At 38.4% G+C, this 13,737-nt stretch overlaps 1 protein-coding gene across 2 annotated transcripts in view; it reads left to right on the top strand.

Moving 5' to 3' along the window:
- FYB2 (FYN binding protein 2) overlaps positions 1-13,737 on the top strand; it is a 123,774-nt gene that overhangs the window by 90,032 nt on the left and 20,005 nt on the right. For both annotated transcript variants that reach the window (XM_038537418.1, XM_038537417.1), the window contains exons 10-15: positions 3,587-3,701; positions 3,803-3,843; positions 5,566-5,629; positions 6,675-6,773; positions 11,836-11,864; positions 13,502-13,562. In XM_038537418.1, the coding sequence (XP_038393346.1) occupies positions 3,587-3,701; positions 3,803-3,843; positions 5,566-5,629; positions 6,675-6,773; positions 11,836-11,864; positions 13,502-13,562 (409 nt within the window). The remainder of the gene's footprint in view (positions 1-3,586; positions 3,702-3,802; positions 3,844-5,565; positions 5,630-6,674; positions 6,774-11,835; positions 11,865-13,501; positions 13,563-13,737) is intronic.

A 13,737-nucleotide genomic window follows, 5' to 3' on the forward strand; every position in this document is an offset into this window, starting at 1 on the left:
AGTTATGGAACAACTAGAACTCTCCTACACTGCTGGGACTGTAACTGGGGTAATCATTTTGGAAAACTGTCTGGCAGTATCTATTAAAGCCCAGCATATGCATATCCTATGACTAGCAAGTCTATGCCTATTCTTATACCCAATAGAAATGCATACTTCAGTTTACCAAGATATATACAAGATGTTCATAACAGAACTTTTTATAATGACCTCAAACTGGAAACCATCCATATGTCCATCTAAAGTAGAATGGATAAATGTAGTTTGTTCATACATGGAATCTTTATAGGAATGAACAAATTACAGCCATATGCAACAGCACAGGTAAATGTCACAGAGTACTGAAGAGAAGTAGGCAACACCAAAGAGAACATTCTGAATGATTCTATTAATGTAAAATTAATAAATAAGCAGAATTGACCTCTGATATTAAGCATTATGATGGTGACTACCCTTGTGGGAGGGAAGGAGGACTAGAACAGAGCATGGGAAGGGCTTGGGGGCCCTGACGGTATTAGATTTTTTTTTATCTGTGTGCTCTGTACATGAACATGTTCGATTTGGGAAAAATCCATTGAGCTGTACTCTTATGATTTGTGCTTTTTCCTGCATGTTATAATTAAAATTTAAAACACACTAGGGTAACTATTAAAAGAAAGCACATATTTCTTCCAAACAATACAGAAAGAAGAGATCTCAGTCAAGAAAGAGGAAGGTGCTGGGATACCTGGGTGGCTCAGTGGTTGAGCATCTGCCTTCAGCTTAGGGTGTGATCCTGGAGTCCCAGGATCAAGTCCTGCATTGGGCTCCCCACATGGAGCTTGCTTCTCCCTCTGCCTATATCTCTGCCTCTCTCTTTTTGTGTCTCTCATGAATAAATAAATAAAATATTTTAAAAATAAAAAAAGAAAGAGGAAGACGAGGGGGAAAAATAGAACAAATAAGTATGTAATGAGATAGCAAATATAAAGTTTAATATATCAGTAAACACTATAAACTCAATACACAAAACACTCTAGTTAGGAGACTTATGCATTCAAATCATTCAATATTAAAAGATATTGGAGTGCCATTTATTTGGCCCTCTTCTAGGTGTTTGGGGTATAGCAAAAATCTCTATGTTCATGGAGGTTGCATTCTGATCAGAGGAGACAGATAGTAAAAATATAAACAAAATATCCAAAATGGTAGTAAATGTTATAGGAAAAAAATAAAGCAAGAAAAGAATCAGGAAAGCAAATGGAGTTAGAAGTTATAATTTTAGAATATTCATAGGTCACTTTAAAGAAGTAAAGCAAAAAAAAAAAAAAAAGGATGAGGAGAGCCAAGTGTATGTAGGGTAAGAATGTTCTGGGGAGGGGCGCCTGGGTAGCTCAGTCAGTTAGGCATCTGCCTTCAGCTCAGGTCGTGATCCCAGGATCCTGGGATCAAGCTCTGCATTGGGGTCCCTACTCAGTGAGGACTGTGCTTCTCCCCCCGTCCTTCTTGCTCATTGTCTCTCAAATAAATAAATAAAATCTTTTAAAAATATATTCTGGGGAGAGGGGAGAAGGAATGCAAATATCCTGAGACGGGAGCCTACCCCATATGGGGACGGAACAGCAGGAAGGCTGTATGGCTGGAGCACAGTATAGTAGGAGATGAGGTCAGAGACACAACAAGGGGCCAGATAGTGTGGGGGCTTCTGTAGACCATTGCAATAACTTTGGCATTTATTCTGACAGATTTTTAAGAATGAATGAGAGGTTTTGAGCACAAGAACAGAATGATCTGATTATATTTAAAGAATCATTCTGGCTGCAGTCATGAAAGAAGAATTGCGAAGGGATAAATCAGGGACCTGTTAGGAGCTTATTGCACTAATGTGAGAGATGACAGGAGCTTGGAGGAGCATACGTGGTAGACTTGTTGAGATGCGTTTGGATTCGGGATAGAATTTGGATGTAGAGAAGGGCGTCAAGGATGTCTTCATGCTTGGGACCTGAACAACTGAAAGGATGGGTTGCCACTTTTTATTGAGATGGAGCCGACTTCAGAAAAAAAGCAGATTTGTGGAGAGAAACTGTGAGTTTGGTTTGGAGCATAATGTGTTTAGACAACCAAATGGGAGTAGTGTGAAGGCTGATGGAGTATCTAGCATTCATGAAAGATGTCTAACTTAGAGATGTAAATTTGGTAGTTGTCTGTGTTTTTTAAAAAGAATCCATAAACTTTTATATTTGCTGCAGCCAAAATGAAGGATTAAGAAAGAAAAAAAAATATCTTGAACTAGGAATTAAGCACCGATGTGTCCAGCATCTTTCCTTTGTGGTGGAGAAATTTACTGGTAACTCCTTAAGAAAAAGCAGCACCTCATAGCTCAAGGAGCTAACATGCTTGAGATAGTTTAGAGTCTACATGCTAACTGATTTCTTATCAGGGGATAAAATCTTTTTTCAAAGATTTTATTTATTTATTCATGAGAGACACAGAGAGGTGGAGACACGCGGAGAGAGAACCAGGCTCCATACAGGGAGCCAGATGTGGGACTTGATCCCAGGACCCCAGGATCACACCCTGGGCCAAAGACAGGCGCTCAACCACTGAGCCACCCAGGCGTCCCCTTATCAGGGGATTATATCTTGTTGTTTGGTTCATTTAATTGACAGAAGTCAATTTGCTTACTGCTTGTTTTTCAGATGTATCACTTCTTTCTGATTAATAGTTCACGTGTGAAAATGGTTCTGAATCACTCATACTCAAAATATTAACCTAGGCCAACTGATAAAAATGTAGCAGTTTTATGGTTATGACAAGTTTACAGTTCTGTGAAATAAATCAGCACGTGCAATTAACAGGCTAGCTACTTGTGCCAAAAATCCTTGTACATTTTTCAACTGGGCACACCATCTTCTGGCTAATTCAAACACTAAGGGAATAAGAAATGTTAATATGCTCAATCAACTTATCTAAGAAATTTGAGGGGAAAATGACTCAAAATTGGACAAGGTCATCTAAATTTAAAGAGAGAGAAGAGGTGACCCAGTTGGGCATCTGACTCTTGATTTTGGCTCAGGTCGTGATCGCAGGTCGGGGGATTGAGCCCCATGTTGGGCTCCGTGCTCAGTGGGGAGTCTGCTTAAGATTCCTTCTCTCCTCCTGCCCCTCCCCTACACGTGTGCACTCATATGCACTCTCTCTTGCTCTCTCTCTCTCTCAAATAAATAAATACATCTTTAAAAAAAGAAATAGAGAGGAACTCCAGGGCTGTACCCTGGAGGATCTCACCATCTGAGGTCAGAGATTACAGAAGAGCCATCAAAAAAAATATGGGTCACTAGGCTAGCACTCTTCATAAATACATATTCATCCTTGCCACAATCACATAAGAGTTGGTGTTATTATTGTCCCAACTTCATGGACATAACTGAGTCTCTGCAAGCTGAAGTGACGTGCCAAAGAAGCATACGTACCAAGATTATAATCCAGTTTCAGATTATGAAATCTGCCTTTCCTATTATTGCCTTCACTGCCATGGCATGTGTGAATGCATTTATGGTAGCAGTTGATGAGCTATTCTTCAAGACTTTCTCTGTTTTCCTTACAGGTGGGTATGTGGAGGCCTTAGAGGTCATGAAAGAAACTCCAGACGGAGGGGCCTGTAAGCCTCTCTCCATCTCAGACGAGACATATGATGATGTTGAGTACCCCGGGAAGGCAGGGTAAGTGCATGTCAGTGGTGTGGTGAGACTGGAGATGACTGTGGCAAGACTACAGGTACAACACAGTAGGTTAATGGTCTTTGCATTATTTCTTCCTGCAGACCAAGGTCAGACTACTCTAGCTCATTTGCTTCTGATAATGGTAAGTATAAGAAGACACTTGAGACTGTTGGTAGAAATTGCTGAGTGCTTCTGTGGCTGATTAGTGTAAAGTGTCTTTTATCTATGTATATTTTTAATAATGTCAATCAGGCAAGGTGATGGTAAGCTTGATGGGAGAAGTGGTCTGAGGTATGTGCTAAAAAATCCACTTAGAATCATGAAGGTGAAGACTCTAATAATGGGGCTCTTGCGGCAAAAAAGCAACTTCACTGTGAAATGTCCTCCTTCCTGACTGCTTCACAATGCAGGTCTGATTACAGGAATGTTTTTTAATTTATATTTTGTTAGTTAACATACAGTGCAATATTGGTTTCTGGGGTAGAATTCAGTAATTCACCACTTATGTACAATACCCAGTGCTAATCACAAGTGCCCTCCTTAATGCTCATCACCCATCTAGCCCATTCCTCACCCCCCCCCCCTCCCTCCCTCAACCCTCAGTTTGTTCTTCATTGTGAAGTCACTTATGGCTTGTTTCCCTCTCTCCTTTGTTTCTTTTCCCCTTCCCATATGTTCATCTGTTTTCTTTCTTAAATTCCAGGAATATTGTTTAAATAACACACAATTGTGGTTTCTTAATACTTTTAAGATCAACTTTCATGTGGTCTAGAGGCCTTGAGTGGTTTTCCTCTACCTGCCACTGAAGACTTCTTCACATTATACACAGTCTTCATCCTCGAGATCCATTCATGCCTACTTCCTTTTAGTTTCTCTGACTTACCGAGCTCCACCATGGAATGTTCTCATATGCTCTTCCTTCTTCACGGAGTGTTCTTCCCTCCCCTTGGCTCCTTTGGCTACATGACTGTTGTCTCCTCTGGTCCCAGCTCCTTCATTATTGCCCCAGGAAATATTCCCATTGGTGTACAGTCTCATCAATCTCATAGTATCATGGCCTTCCTTTGCAGCACTTTATAGTTATAATTTTATACATTTGTGATTCTTACATTAGTAACTGTCTTCCCTCCTAGATTGTTATCTTCTTTATGCTTGCTATTTTTTCTAGCCCCTAGTATAATGCCAGACACATGTGAGACATTCCAAAGCTATTTACTGAATATGCATGGTTAAAGAAATAATAGAGGAGGTTATAATCAAATGCTGATCTGGTTGCTTTTGTCCTCCTTAGAAGGTCAGAAATTTAGATGGTGAAACAACCTTGGAGATCATGAAACTTAGTACCCCATTTTAGACAGGAAACTAAGGCATGGAGGATTTAAGTGACTCTCCTAAACTCACTGTATGTGAGTTACATTTTAAGCCTGAAAATCATTCCCTTGCAGGGTAGCCTCAAAGTGTATCTGTACTTTAAGCTCATGTGTTGGGCTAGGCTAAAGCCATGCTATCAAGAAAGATTACTCAAGATGCTTCAGTTCTCCATTATTGCCTCAGCATTCAGATTTTTAGTAAACTCTGAAAACTATATATGAAATATGCATGGTAAGAGGGTAGAAGGAAGGAATTTGTTAATAAACCAGCTTTCTTTGACTACATCAGATCAGATTGGAATAATGGGGTAGAAGCAAATATGAATTTTCATTTTGTACATACCTTTATAGAAGTTTAATTATTTTTACCATATGCTTATGTAAAAAATCTATTTGACATCAAAGTGTACCTAACACCTGATCGGTATCCAGTAACTTCTCATGAAATCTGAATTATTGTCATTATAAATGAAAATCACTTTTTTCTATTTCAGAAGAAAATTGTGAAGAAGTATATGAAGAGGTCTATAAAACAAAGAGCAACTACCCAAAAATAGAGTGAGTTTCTCTTTTTTCTTAGTTTGTAGCTAATGGTATTTCCCTATTAGTGTAGGAAAACCAGAGTTGAAGAAACAATCCCCTTCCCTTGACCCTATTATCCTCAGGGAAGATCTGCATCAAGAGTGGAGATAAAATATTTTAATACTACACTGTGATGAGTAAGAGACTTGTGATTGTATTTAACCATATGCTTTAATTTTTAATTTTATTGCTTTCTCTTTTGAGAAAATGTCCACCTCTCAAAGTAGAGGGCTTTAATATTGTGTTAGGAAATAAGTGTGAAGGGAGAGGTAAGTATCAATAAAACTTGCTGCAGTTCTATCATAGTATTCCCAGGAAGAAACCAATGGGTATGACTTAACCTGTGTCTTTGCAAGTTAATAAGGCGGTCTCTGGGATTTTGGCTTAATTTACTATCTAAGAATTCCATGTTATCAGGAATATTTGTTCAAATGGGCATTATTCATCAAGTCTAGTTATTGGGGGCATACTGTGGAAATGAAAACAGCAATGGTCAAAAAGCAAGAAGGTTGGGGGTTGAAGGGAAGAGTAGGGATCCACACTGGGTAGAATGGTGCGGGTGTATCATTCCCTCTCCCTACCCTCTAAAAAAATCTAAGAGCATATTTGGAAGGATTGTAATCATCAGCTGGGCAGTAAATGTACCACCATTGTTGTGACATCATTCAGTAAATTAAAAGTCAGTGATGTGGATTTCAAGAGCCAGAAATTCCAAAACATATTTGTAAACATAATTTATAAACTATGCTTCTCTAAGTCATCTCCTCTAAAAGTAAGGCTTTGCTTCATATCCTCAAAATAGAGACCATTTGGGGTGGATGAAAGTTTGTATGGAAGTGTAATTCCCTTCGTAGCTAAATGGTGTTATTTCATATTGGTATCTAAACAAAAAAGAAGAGCATAGAAGTTGATAAGGCATTTTCTGCCTCTACCTGCAGTAGGATGTGTTCTTGTATGAGCCTCCTCCATCTCTATTACTCTCTCAAATGTCATGCTATTTACACCCCCTGATTCCTCTTAGTTTAGATGGAAAAGAAGCACTGAAAAGACTACGGAAATTCTTCAAGAAAGAAAAGGAGAGATTTAAAATGAAGAAAAATAAGTTGAAAGAAAATATAAGGTAAAAAGTTTTTTTTTTTTACTTTTTCTTTCCAGGAGAGAACTAGCAGTGCCAGCCTGGTAGTTATATATCCTATCCTCAGAAACAGTACAGGGGGTATCTGAAGCTAAAACCAAAGGCCCTAGTTAACACCTGTCTCCTCCTTTCCAATTTGTGAGTGAACCACACCCACAGATACTAATAAGACTGTAACAATATCCCTTTTGGGAAAAAAAAATTGATGATAAAGAGTTGTAAACAAGGGTAAAGAGAAGAAATCAAGCAAAGTCTAGAAAGGAAATTTTTTTCTTATCACCTTTGGCATATATTCCTGTTCCCACTAACCATTAGGTTATTAATTACATCCTTTTATGCTTTTATAGCCCTACAAGTTTAGATGGTTTTATTTGTCTACACTTCCATATTCTAATATGCCTCTCTGGTGAGAAGCAGTGTGTAGAGAGGGGAAAATGAACTTCCCAGCTGACTGGTTCATGTATCTCATGGTCTTAGACCTGGAGAAGGACACTCCAAGATCTCCCCAACTAAGTAGCAATGTTTGAGAAGTTTACAAATTTACTAGCTGTAGAGATGGGAGGCCTGGATTCTAGTTTCAGCTCTGCCATTTATTCAATGTGCAGTCATGGGCAAATCATGATCCAACCAGCATTTCCTCTTGAATAGAAGGGAGACTGAGTAGTCTCTAGAGGCATTTCTCTCTCTAATCTGTAGAAATGGATAGAAACATAGATCTATGTTTTATGAGGCAAGGGATGGTAAAGTAATTTCCCTAAGGTCATAAGGCATATTGGCATGGAATTTTTACTCTACCTTGAAGTTCTTTTCAATCATAAAGCCTCAAAATTATGTGATTTGAAGCCCAAATGTCTGGTGGATCTAGATCTACCAAGAGATCCAACAAAATATCTGGGTTCATAAATTATAGTCCTGACTATGGAAATAGAGCTGCAGTGGTCAGTAAGACCTATGCACAAAGGCATTCTCTGGCCCTAGCAGGTTAGATGCTTCTGACAAAAAATTATGATGCTTGTGGTCCCATAAAAATTTGATCCAGGTGAGGGGCACCTAGGTGGTACAGTCAGTTAAGTATCCAACTCTTGTTTTCAGCTCAGGTTGTGGGATCCAGCCCCATGTTGGGCTCTGTGCTCAGTGGGGAGTCTGCTTGGGATTCTCTCTCCTCTCCTTGTGCCCTTCTTCTCACCTCACTCACTTGCTTACTCTCTCTCTAAAATAAATAAATAAATCTTTAAAAAAAATTTTGATCCAGAAGAGAATGCTGATATCTTTAAGTGCAGACCTAATTTCCTTTTTCTTAGAACTATTGAGTGATTCCTTACAACTTTTAGAACAAATATCCAGTTTCTTTCTATGGCAAGTAAATACTTTATGGCAGCTCCCTTCTTACCTGTCCAATTCTCTCTCTTGCTTAGATCTCTACTCCCTACTATCCCATATAAATACCCCAAGACCTAACTTTGCCATGGTATTGCATGACTCTTTAACCATAATATTCCCTTGGTATTGAATATACCTGCCCTCCTCCAACCTCCTTTGATTATCAAAGTTCTAGTCTTCCCTTAAAATATGGCCAAGTATTATCCCTTTTGGGACACCTTCCCTGAACCTCTCTACTCAAATTTGGATCATCAATCTCTCCCTAACATCCAGTGTATGTCTTATAACATCTATTAATATTCCTGAGAAACCTTTTTTTCTTGGAGTCAGAGCATCTCAGAGTAACAAGAGAAATCCATATTATCTAGTCCAACCCACTACACAAGCTTCTCTGCAAACTTCCTAACAAGCCAAATATCTGTGCCTGCACAGCTCTATAAAAGAGAAATTACCACCTGCAGAGAAAGATGTTTCATCTTTAGCAGGATCTGTTAAGATTTTTTCCTGTAAGTTTTGGCAAATCTCTCTGCCTTAATTTCTCAGTTAATAACATTTAGATATAACCAGACAGGATGGAATTTTATTACCTTTTGTTGAGCCTTTTGATTGAGGGTTCCTCTCTTGAACACCAACTCCTAGTTGATTATTACCTTCAGAGGGAAGTTGCAACCATGGGAATGTGGCATTTAAAAAGAGTAAGGGTCTTCTAAAAACAAAATGAAACAAAGCAAAAAAAGGAGTAAGGCTCTCTATCCTCTCTTCCTCTCAGACACACACACTATCTATCAGAATACTCATTAAATGGCCTGATTTCGATATAAAGAAACCAATAATTAAATGCCACCAGCCGTAGCTGTGCTATAAATTTTGCGTGGGAATTAGATGTTAAACCCATTCTCACTCCTCTATTCCAGATGCACTGAGTTCCTCGCTTTTCTTTAAAGGACCAAACACACCTCTGCCGGAAGGTCTCTGCATTTGCTCTTCCCTTTCCCAGAATACTCTTACTCAGATAACCATGTTACTCACTCTCTCCCTTCAGGGTTCTACTCAAGTCACCTTATCAGTGAACCCTTCCCTGACCATCTTCTGAAAAATGGCAAGCCAACCTTCACCTTCAGCTTTCCTGCTCCCTTATCTTGCTCTGCTCTTTTCAATTGCACTTTTCTTCTCACATGACAGAACATAAATTTCCTTGTTTTGTCTGCTTCACCCTACTAGAATCCATGAGGGCAGGGATATTGACTGTTTTGTCCATTGCTATATCTCCAACATAAAGAAAAGTGCATAGGACATGATAGGTACTCAATAAATGGCGATTGGATGAATAAATGACCTAGAAGAAGGAAATACCATTCTAGATTTTTTTGTAGCCTCAGTTTCTAGTTTCAATAGGAGCCACCATCACCCTGACCCAATTAAAAGAGAAGAAAGGAACCAGTGTTAAGAAAGGCTTCGTTGAGCAAGGAACCCTGGAGTGGAGAGGCCAAAGGTGTGTGCAACCAAGGCACTGAAGACAAGGAGGGTGAAGTGTGTCACATGTGTTCTCCCTCCAGTTGTCACAATACCCCATGAGATGGAATCTTTCCTATTTCCCAGATGAAAAATTAAGGCTTTGAAAAATATGTGACTTGCACAGGGTAAGTGGATAAGTAGCAGAACTAAGAGTTAGATTCAGGTCTCTCTGACTCCAGCGGCCTTGTACTGCTTGTACTGCTTCTCTATTCTGGCAGAAGCCAGTCTGGTCATACAGTTATTGACAGCAGGGACAGTGAGTAAGTCCTCAGCTCCTTTTCCAGGCACATCCAGCAAGGTATGCTGCATCCAGCTCTAATACTCACCCTGTAAGATATAGCTGGTATTCTTTAGAAATGAAGAAACCAAGGTTTGCATAAAGGTTAGCTGATTTTCCCAAAAGTGCTGTTTCTTTGGACAATCCTTTATTATGTTCTTATCATACAGTGTTGTACCAATTTATTTTTGATCTCCCTCACCAAACACTAAGCTACTTCAGGGTAGACACTTTTTCTGATCATTTTGTATACCTAGCACTTGGCCCTGGCCCATGATGAGTGTTTCCCTAATACCTGTAGGACTGAACGTAAATTAATTGCTTAAAATACAGAATTTTTTTCCTGCCAGACTATACTTCCTTCCATCTCCTTAACTGTGTAACCAAACAGTCTACCTGTTCCAAATGTCCTCTCTCACTTAGCAATTTGCTATCTTCCATTTCCTTCTGGCCTGGAACTTTTGCTCGCAGATATCCTTTTAGCTTAACCATATACATAGGCAGGATTCTGTATCTGCAGAGGGTAGTTCTCTTTCACCATATTCATCACACAGTGGATGTCCAGGTGCATTTCAAAGATAATGAGTGGGAAAAATTAGAGAGGATGACAAAACATGAGAGACTCCTAACTCTAGGAAATGAACAAAGGGTAGTGAAAGGGGAGGCGGGCGGGGGGAGATGGCATAACTGGGTGATGGGCACTGAGGAGGGCACTTGATGGGATGAGCACTGGGTGTTATACTATATGTTGGTAAATTGAACTTTAATTAAAAAATATATTGTAAAAAGATATTTATTATAGGTTGGGTTCTAGACTACAATAAAGCAAATGTTACAATATATTGAATCAAATTTTTTGGTTTTTCAGTTCATATAAAAGTTATATATACTCTATACTAGGCTCTATTAAGTGTGAACTATGTTTTAAAAAATGTACATACCTTAATTAAAAAGTAATCTTTTTTTTTTAAAGGCTTTCTTTATTTTTTTATTTATGATAGTCGCAGAGAGAGAGAGAGAGGGGCAGAGACACAGGCAGAGACACAGGCAGAGGGAGGAGCAGGCTCCATGCACCGGGAGCCCGATGTGGGACTCGATCCCGGGTCTCCAGGATCGCGCCCTGGGCCAAAGGCAGGCGCTAAACCGCTGTGCCACCCAGGGATCCCCTTAAAAAGTAATCTATTGCCAAAAAATGCTAACCGTCATCTAAGCTTTAGTGAGTCATAATCAGTGATCACAGGTTATCATAACAAATATAAGAGCAGAAAAGTTTGAAATATTGTGAGAATTACCAAAATATGACACAGCGACACAAAGTAAGAAAATGCTGTTGGAAAAAAAAAAAAAAAAGAAATTGCTGTTGGAAAAAATAGTACTGATAGATTTGCTTGATGTAGAGTTGTCATAAACCTTCCATTTATATATATATATATATATATATATATATATAATATAAATTTTATTTATATATCTATAAATAAAAACACAGTATGTGTGAAGTGCAAAAAAACAATGTGCAATAAAACGAGGCATACCTGTATTATTTGATGGGCATCTTGGAAGGCTAAAAGGCGGAAATAGGATCTTGTGGATGGACAAGGGCAGAGCCTGAGGTTGTCTAGTTAGGAAAGGAGCGGGGGGCGGGGGGGGAATGGCTGGTCCCTGGGGATACATAAGCTCATTTTTAAGTGGTGGTATGGAAGTGAGGAGAAGGTTAATCAGAACAAAGCTATAGGAAAGGATTGCTTCACATATTTGCCAAGACACATTTGCATCAAGAAACCTAATCATCAATGTGTTACTTGAGATGAGTCAACTAATCTTTCTGAACCTGTTTTTTTCCTTAACCCTTTTGTGTCTTTTGTCAATCAACAGTGCATTTTCAATTTCGCTGCCTGATTTAGGTAAGTGACATTTACTAATTGCTGATACAAAACTACTCAACATTAGCATATTCAGGGACAAGGAAGGAGAAGTAGTAATCCTTCCTTCATTCCACATTTAATGAAAAATTGATATATAAAAATCAAGATATTTTACACAACAGTATCACCTACTTTGGGGAAGATGAGTAATATTTCTTAAGTGCCTACTGTATTCCAGTTCTTTTAAAATCCCAGAAAAATAGATATCTTTTTAGGGAGGCTCTAAGACCCACATCCATACTTTAGTGATCTGGGATTTGTACCAAGTCTCCCTGATTACAGAGCTTGTGCATTTTACATTATATCACACAGCCTCTTGAAGGATCTGACGCCAAATCACCGTTAATTAAGACATAATAAATTGGACAAGATACGTTGCAATACACATATTAATTGTATCAAGGATGGGTCATTGGAATATTCTTTGCTATAAAAACAGTAGTGCACAAATTAGCATATTGCCTGATGTATGATATAACCTCAGTACATGTTCAGTGAGTTGAATCTGTCAATAAAAGAGGGCCGTTGTCGCTTGTCAGTTTTTGTTTGTGAGCTCTAGTCATAAGTTTACTCTTATTAGGCAATTCAAATATATTATATTCCATAAATAAGCGTTTGCTGTACTAAATAACAAAGGAAGGCTCTGTAAATAAACCTGGTAAAATCACAAGTCTCCCCAAAGTTCCTGAGGTCTATGTAAAAATCCAAAAAGCCAACTTAGAAAAGGCATACATTGTACTGCCACCCAAATTTATGAATAATCCAATATGAATTATGGATAATTATATCAGAAGGTCTCAAACTCATTCAAAGTGGTAAATCACTTAAATATGGAATTCTGGGGCACCTAGATGGTATAGTCAGTGAAGTATCTGACTCTTGATTTTAGCTCAGGTCATGATCTCAATGTTGTGATATAGAGCCCTATGTTGGTCTCCACAACTAGGTGTGGAACTTAAGATTCTCTCCCTTCCTCTCCCTCTACCCTTTTCCCACCTCTTAAAAAAATTATGGAATTCCATGTAGAGTACCAAGGAATGTAAATATCCTAAACTGAAAATGTCTAATTATGATTATGCACTAAGATGCAATTTTATGCAAATTAGTATAGAAGAACAGTTGCCAGTTTTGAAATAAAAATAATGGAAGAAAAATCAACATGAATATTCTACTTAACACTGTCTTTTTCCCAGGAAATAGGAAAAGCCCACTTACTATTCTAGAAGTAGAACATCTTTGTCCACTTCAAGGATGATGGGAACCTACTCTAAAAATGATCCTTTCAATAACTCATATTTTCTGAAAATCTGCATGAAATTAAATTTATATCTATATCTACCTATATAGATATCTATATAGATAGATAGATATTAATTTATATCTGTGTTTGAAATACTAGGGCATTCCACTACCTTTTAATCTCTCACTGGAATTTCTTCCCAAATGGAGATTCTTTTTGTTCTTTGATACTTCCAGCTTGTGTTCTATGATCAGGTTTTGATAAAACAGACATGGGAATGCACTTGGATAACTGGGTTTTATGGATAACTTGGAAAGTGAGGGAGTGTATAAACTGTACCTAATAATGAACTATTTTGATCTTGTCTTGATCCCAGAACTTAGGTCTCAGGAAGTTAGTATCTATGATAATGTGGATGTAAATGAAAAAGAGCCAAGGTAAGTCCTTTTGCCTCGTTGGTCATCCTTACTGATATGTAACCCATTTTTCCAAAGCTTTGTTAAATATAGTAAGAGGGCCACCTCTTCAGAGCCTTAGAGACTGGATGAAAAGTCAGCTTGTGATATCTCTCCCCCAATTAAGAAGGGAAAACAAGGAATAACTTAGATTATC

Source organism: Canis lupus, chromosome 5, assembly GCF_011100685.1.
Source record: "Canis lupus familiaris isolate Mischka breed German Shepherd chromosome 5, alternate assembly UU_Cfam_GSD_1.0, whole genome shotgun sequence".
In the NCBI taxonomy this organism is placed as follows: domain Eukaryota; kingdom Metazoa; phylum Chordata; class Mammalia; order Carnivora; family Canidae; genus Canis; species Canis lupus.